Here is a 7,237-nt window from a genome sequence, read left to right as displayed (position 1 = left end):
TTCCAGCATGAATAATAAACATTTATCATGATATAAGGAAATAAATAATAACTTTATTATTGCCTCTAGGGCATATTTCCTTCAATTCATGCTCAAGATCAGAGGGATATTAAATAGCATATTGGATCTGAACATATAATCTTCCACCAAATAAACCATATAGTAATCAACTACAAGATGTAATCAACACTACTAGTCACCCACAAGCACCAATCTATAGTTTCGGTAACAAGGTTGAACACAAGAGATGAACTAGGGTTTGAGATGAGATGATGCTGTTGAAGATGTTGATGGAGATTGCCCTCCCCAAGATGGGAGAGTTGTTGGTGATGATGAGGACGATGATTTCCCCCTCCAGAGGGAAGTTCCCCTGGCGGAATCGCTCCACCGGAGGGCAAAAGTGCTCCTGGCCAAGTTCCGCCTCGAGACGGCGGCGATCCATCCCGAAAGTCCTCTCCTCATTTTTTTTATAGGTCAAAATGACTTATATACAAGAAGATGGGCACCGGAGGTGGGCCTGGGTGAGCACAACCCACCAGGGCGCGCCTAGGCTCCCTGGCGCGCCCAGGTGGGTTGTGCCCACCTGGTGGGGCCCCTCTGGTACTTATTTGCTCCGATATTCTTCATATATTCCATAAAAATTCTCCGTGAAGTTTTAGCTTGTTTGGAGTTGTGCAGAATAGGTGGCCTGACGTAGCTTTTCCAGGTCCAGATTTCAAGCTGCCGGAATTCTCCCTCTTTGTGCATACCTTGCATATTATGAGAGAAAAGGCATTAGAATTACTCCAAAAAGCATTATTATGGATAAAAACATCAGAAATAACAGTAGGAAAACATGATGCAAAATGGACGTATCAGGGGTGCCCTTGCCCTTGTCGCTGCTGCTGCCGAAGAGGCCCATCGCTTGCTAGGGTTTGTTGTCGCCGGCGAGGAAGCAAAGGGAGTGGTGGGGGCTAGATGTGGACGGGAGTGGATGAGGTCGGGCCCCGCTGCATGCGTGGTTAAAAAGGACGCTTCCACTGGCTGACTAGTGGGCCCGATGCCGGTGGTCATCATAAATAAGACGACGGGCGGTAGTTGGGTGGCCTACAGGTAGGGACGCAGCGGACGACGAGGAGATGCGCGGCGCGTCCGCTTCACGTCCGCTTTGCGTCCGCGCCGACGCATTTCAGGCGCAATTTTTGGGCCGGAAATGGGTCGGCGCGGACGCCAGGCGGACGAGATTTGGGTTTGGGTCGGCGCATTGGGCCTCCACTTTTGTCCGCGCCAACCCAAACGGACATAGGCGGACAAAATGGGTCGCCTCATTGGAGTTTCTCTAAGGACCGCAGCTGACCAAGGACTCCTCCCGAACGCCGCGACGAAGCCTTAGGGGTTGACGCGATGCCTCGACGGCCGTCTGATACGTCTCCAACGTATCCATAATTTTTGATTGATCCATGCTATTATATTATCTGTTTTGGATGTTTTATATGTATTAATATGCTATTTTATATTATTTTTAGGACTAATCTATTAACCTAGAGCCCAGTGCCAGTTTCTGTTTTTTTCCTTGTTTTTGAGTTTCATAGAGAAGGAATACCAAACGGAGTCCAAACGGAATGAAACCTTCACGATAATTTTTCTTGGACCAGAAGACAACCAGGAGACTTGAAGATGAAGTCGGAGGAGCCACGAGGCGGCCACAAGGACGGAGGGCACGCCCAAGGGGTAGGGCGCGCCCCCCACCCTTGTGGGGCCCCCGTGACCCTCCTGACCTAATTCTTTCGCCTATATATTCCCAAATATCCCCAAACCACCATAGGCATCCACGAAAATACTTTTCCACCACCGCAACCTTCTGTACTCGTGAGATCCCATCTAGGGACCTTTTCCGGCACCCTGCCGGAGGGGGATTCGATCACGGAGGGCTTCTACATCAACTCTATTGCCCTTCCGATAAAGCGTGAGTAGTTTACCACAGACCTACGGGTCCATAGCTAGTAGCTAGATGGCTTCTTCTCTCCCTTTGATTCTCAATACCATGTTCTCCTCGATGTTCTTGGAGATCTATTCGATGTAATACTTTTTTGCGGTGTGTTTGCCGAGATCCGATGAATTATGGATTTATGATCAGCTTATCTATGAATATTATTTGAATCTTCTCTGAATTATTTTATGCATGATTTGATATCTTTGTAATTCTCTTCGAACTATCGGTTTGGTTTGGCCAACTAGATTGATTTTTCTTGCAATGGGAGAAGTGCTTAGCTTTGGGTTCAATCTTGCGGTGTCCTTTCCCAGTGACAGTAGGGGCAGCAAGGCACATATTATATTGTTGCCATCGAGGATAAAAGGATGGGGTTTTCATCATATTGCTTGAGTTAATTCCTCTACATCATGTCATCTTACTTAATGCGTTACTCCGTTCTTTATGAACTTAATACTCTAGATGCATGCTGGATAGCGGTCGATGTGTGGAGTAATAGTAGTAGATGCAGAATCGTTTCAGTCTACTTGACACGGACGTGATGCATATAGTCATGATCATTGCCTTAGATATCGTCATAACTTTACGCTTTTTTATCAATTGCTCGGCAGTAATTTGTTCACCCACTGTATTATTTGTTATATTGAGAGAAGCCTCTAGTGAAACCTACGACCCCCGGGTCTATTTTCCACAATATAAGTTTCCGATCTACTATTTTGCAATCTTTTACTTTCCGTTCTATAAACCAAAAATACCAAAAGTATTTACTTCATCGTTTATCTATCTCTATCAGATCTCACTTTTACAAGTAACCGTGAAGGGATTGACAACCCTTTACCGCGTTGGGTGCAAGTTGTTTGATTGTGTATGCAGGTATTCGGTGATTTATGCGTTGTCTCCTACTGGATTGATACATTGGTTCTCAAACTGAGGGAAATATTTATCTCTACTTTGCTGCATCACCCTTTCCTCTTCAAGGAAAAAACCAACGCAATATCAAGAAGTAGCACCGTCTCCGTCACCACCTCGCCGTCCTCATCGTCCTCATCCTCTTCGGCTTCTCTGACCTCCTCGTCATCCTCGTCGTTGTCAACATCGTCAGCATCACTGTCGCCGTCATCATCCCCGCCCTCTCCACCTCCGCTACCGCTCGATGGGGAAACCGTGCCCTCCACGTCCTCCCGACTCACAGAGGCCTCCATCGGATCCTCCTTCGGGGCTCCCTTCCTTTTCTTAGTAGCGCCGGCCTCCTCACGAGAAGGCCCGAAAGGCACCAAAGCCATAAGGGCGGCTAAAGCGGGGTTCACTTGTTGCCCTGGGAACGGAAGGCCCGAAAGGTGGAAAATTCCTGACAAAGAAATCAAAGAAGATCACAGCCCGGCCTCCAAACAGCAAGAAAACTATGAAAGAGATATTTACGTTGACGGGAAGGAGATTGGCCAGAAAGGCCAGGATGGCCTATTTGTGAGACCTCGTGATAACGTCTTGCCCCACCAAGAAGCCAAGGTAGGCATCGACGACCTCGAAACCAACTCCTCCCGAGAGACCCGCGCAGGGTCCTTCAGGCCCATGTACTGGGACATCAGAGAACTCCGAGCTTGTTGTGGCAGAACACGGCGCACCACCCATGTGCGCGCGATGTGGCCTCCTGCCAGCCCGTCTTTCTTCATCGACCTCACCGGGGACGACGACGGCGGCAAGAGCAAGGGCAAGATGGACGATTAGAGCAGTGTGCAGGCTTTTTTTAATGTTTAATTAATGTTTAAGACGACTTTGGCCGGCGTTGACCGGCCACTTTATGTTTAACTATATTTTTCTAAATTTGCTTTGGCCACGCGAGCCAAAATGGGTACGCTTCCTGTTGGGCGCAGCTGCCGACCCAAAATGAAAAACGGACGCGCACGTCCGCTTGGTCGAACCGAACGGACGAAAAACAGACAAATCGTGCGTTCGTTTGGGTCACCGCGTTGGAGTTGCTCTAAAAACTTGACTCTTTTGAATCTCGTGGCACCAAAATAAAAGCTGTACTAACTTTGACTCTTTTGATACTCGTGGCACCAAAACTTGACTTGAGAATTGTGACGAGGTGGCAGGAACCACATGAATTAAGCTGGCTGTTGTGATAACTTCTTACGTGGTGTGCTACTTGTATCAATTCCTAAACGAGAAAAATGGCAGAGGAACGTTCATAAGGACGACATCAATACCAAGTTCCGTTGATAGCTTAATTTCGATGATTCTTGAATTTCCATCAATAGCTTGGCACAACTTAAATATGCCGTACAGGGACAAGGTAAAATGCGGTTGGTATATCTTCCTTTTCAATAGACAACCTCATTGTAGATGCAATAACATTTAGAATTGAACTCAACATGGTGATATCCCCTTTCAATAATTTTCCATCCTCAACTAGCAGATACGGATATTTAGATATTTCTGAGAGGTGCTCAAGTGCAGTTTCTTGGAGCCATTCCGTGATGAATCTTGATAAGATCAAAGCAATGAAAGGCAGTTTTGTGTCTAATGATGGGACCAAATCTATACGGAAGAGTACCAACACCAAATAAGCACCTACTAATTTTGTGTCCCAAAATTTGACAAGAAAGAAAAATAACTAGAAAGCAATATTACAAAGATCACAACCTTCTCAAAGTTTCGAACACCAGAGGCATCCAGAAATTAATGTGGTTGCATCAATCAACTGAAAACCGGCCTGGAGTACACAATCCAACAGAGAGACTATAAAAATTGTATCCACCTGGAGTGACCGTACATGGCCAGAAACAAAGGTACATGAGAGAGGCTCAGAGGCTCAAGTGACCAAGAAGATGAAGACCATGAGGGCGAAGAGGAAGAGTGTGCATGACAAAAATGGATATGATGATGGAGAAAGTGTAATGGTGACTAAAACAAACTATTATATGCATTTTTAACTTAAAAAACTTCTCTAGTCTTCCTAAAAATTGTAGCCGAGATCCAAAGGGTCAATAGCTAGGACAATTAAGTTCGTCGAGCACCAATATAGCATTGATATTGTTGTTGAAATATATTGTCCGTTCTTTTGAATGAAGTACATAAATTTATTAATTATCACATATCCCTGTCGAATTCAGACTTTTGAATAAATTACATAAAAATTTAATAATTATTACATATCCCTGTTGAATTTGGATTGTTTGAGTGAAATACATAAATTTAACAATTATTGCGTATCCCCGTGGAAGCGGAAGGTATATATAAAATGGATAGTGCAATATGAGGGAAAAGGACTATCCATGGATAAGCTATGGGTAGAGCTCGATGATGGATCGCATTCCTAGGATAGGCTGTATTTTGTAATGACTAAATCCTGCTTCTATGAATATCTTTTGCCAGTTCAGTTCCTCGCGTTCTTTGCTCATGAACAGCATCATCATTTGCATATCCATCAAGACTTGGGCTTCAAGTACTTGCTGTGAGTGTGTGGGAGATCCAACAACAGCATCGATGATTATCACCTTCCCTGCCCCTGCTTTCGCTCCTTGGGCAATGGCCTCTCTGCATTTTGTCAGGATCTTCACACAATCCTCGTCGCTCCAGTTGTGTAGCACACACTGCCAATCCCACAAGTCAAAAACTATCAGTAAGATAGCACTACTCCAACCACGTAACACATGTGGTAAGCAATCCAAACAATTTAGAAGAAAAATAGCACTACTCCACCCGTTTATTCTTTTCTTTTTGTCGGATCCACCCATTTATATTCTTGTTAAGCGCCCACATAACATAATCTGCCAATTCATGTCGTGCCTTTCATTATGTAGTATAGTTGCCCAAGTTTTTCTTTGAAGAATTAGTTTTGTGAGGAATTGGTATAAATGCGAACGGGAAGTAGAATGTGTCTTTCTTACTACTGTAAATAAATTTAAAAATAAATAAATTATACCTTAAGCAGAACTGCATCAGCTGGTGGAACGTATTCCATCATGTCGCCGGCAGCAAACTCAACCGATTCATGTGTCGAGACGACGCCCTGTACAACATGTGGGAGGTCCAGCACGGAACACCTGACATGCGGGAAGGCCTTGGCGATGGCCGTCGCCATGGTGCCGTTCCCGCCGCCGACGTCCACCAGCGACGTCACGCCCGTGAACACCTCGCCGCACTCGCGGACGACGAGCTCCGCCATGTACCGGCTGTCGGACCCCATCGCCTCGTTCACCAGCGCGTTGAACTCCATGTCATGGCCGGTGGCGGCGTAGGGGCTCTCGCCGTGCGCCATCGCGAACGCCGGCTCGCCCTCGCTGTCCCTCTGGAACCACTGGGGCAGCCGGAGAGAGGCCTCCAGGAACAGCGGCGAGGTGCCCATGAGCACGCACGGGGACACGCCGCCGCTGACGAGAAGGCGGGACACCGGGTTGAGGCCGTACCGGACGCTCGGCGCGGCGGCGGCGCCCTCGCCCTCGCCGGCGGCAGGAACGTCCACGGCTGCCACAGCCGTGAAGATTCCTTCCACGGCTAGCATCTTCATGAGCCGGGACAGGTACGGCCGTTTGCTGCAGGGGAGGGCAAGGGTGGATAGCAGGTCGGGCAAAGAGGCGGCGCCGCCGCAGCGGTGGAGAGCGTCGGGGATTCCAAGCTTCACCGCGCTGTGCAACGCCATGGACTTGAGGTAGCCTAGGGAGTGGCGCACGAGCTCTGCCTCAGCTTGCAGAAGCTCCGCGCTTGAGGTGGCCATTTTGGCTCTGCTTTCTTCTTCTGCCATTACCTTTACCTACTCCGCTAGTGTTATCATCTTACTTTGAGTTTGAGTAATGGTAAAAACAAACAGATCCGAACGATTCGCTAGGGGCACGATTCATCTTCCCCCGAGTTTACCGAGTCGTCCGACCCTCCCGTGGATCGCTAGCCACTTTTTTCCTGCTCGCTGATCGCTGGAGCCGACGAAGAAAAATAAAGCCCCCGATGGGGATCGAACTGAGGCCTACGGACCAAGTCAGAGATAATCAACAAAGGAGTCCACGGCGGAGCGATGGCGCCTACAAGTGGTAGCCCATCTTCATCGACCTTCCTATGTTTCTTCTAGTCGAATGGCTATTGACCAAATTCCTCCTGGCATGTGTGCCAAAAGGGAGGCAGTTCCACTCCCAGTTCGAAGGCCAAGCTGTGGCTACGGCGATTTCGTTATCCCAATTGGTGCGGACCCAACAACGAGGTTCAACCCTGGATGGACTCGATTGTGTTCTTTCTCTTTGGGTCCAGCTGAAAAATGCACTGCCCCACCGCTTT

General features: G+C 47.6%; 1 protein-coding gene across 1 annotated transcript; it reads right to left on the bottom strand.

Annotated features, from left to right (window-relative positions):
- Positions 1–5,181: 5,181 nt before the first annotated feature.
- On the bottom strand, positions 5,182–6,782 carry LOC123049923 (acetylserotonin O-methyltransferase 1). The gene is made up of 2 exons (XM_044472773.1): positions 5,895–6,782; positions 5,182–5,562 (listed from the first exon to the last, which is right to left on the bottom strand). The coding sequence occupies exons 1-2, from the start codon at positions 6,711–6,713 to the stop codon at positions 5,254–5,256; spliced, it is 1,128 nt and encodes a 375-aa protein (XP_044328708.1). The 5' UTR covers positions 6,714–6,782; the 3' UTR covers positions 5,182–5,253.
- Between the last annotated feature and the right edge of the window lie 455 nt (positions 6,783–7,237).

The sequence above is a fragment of the Triticum aestivum genome, chromosome 2D, assembly GCF_018294505.1.
Source record: "Triticum aestivum cultivar Chinese Spring chromosome 2D, IWGSC CS RefSeq v2.1, whole genome shotgun sequence".
Taxonomy (NCBI): Eukaryota; Viridiplantae; Streptophyta; class Magnoliopsida; order Poales; family Poaceae; genus Triticum; species Triticum aestivum.
The sequence above is the reverse complement of the archived record's forward strand: the minus strand, read 5'-3'. Positions and strand labels throughout refer to the sequence as shown.

Bases quoted from the DNA above. Each gene is read 5' to 3' on its own strand.
- LOC123049923 (XM_044472773.1), bottom strand. From the start codon at position 6,713: ATGGCAGAAGAAGAAAGCAGAGCCAAAATGGCCACCTCAAGCGCGGAG. The intron at 5,563-5,894 runs GTATAATTTATT...TGGGATTGGCAG, and splicing joins CTGATGCAGTTCTGCTTAAG to TGTGTGCTACACAACTGGAG.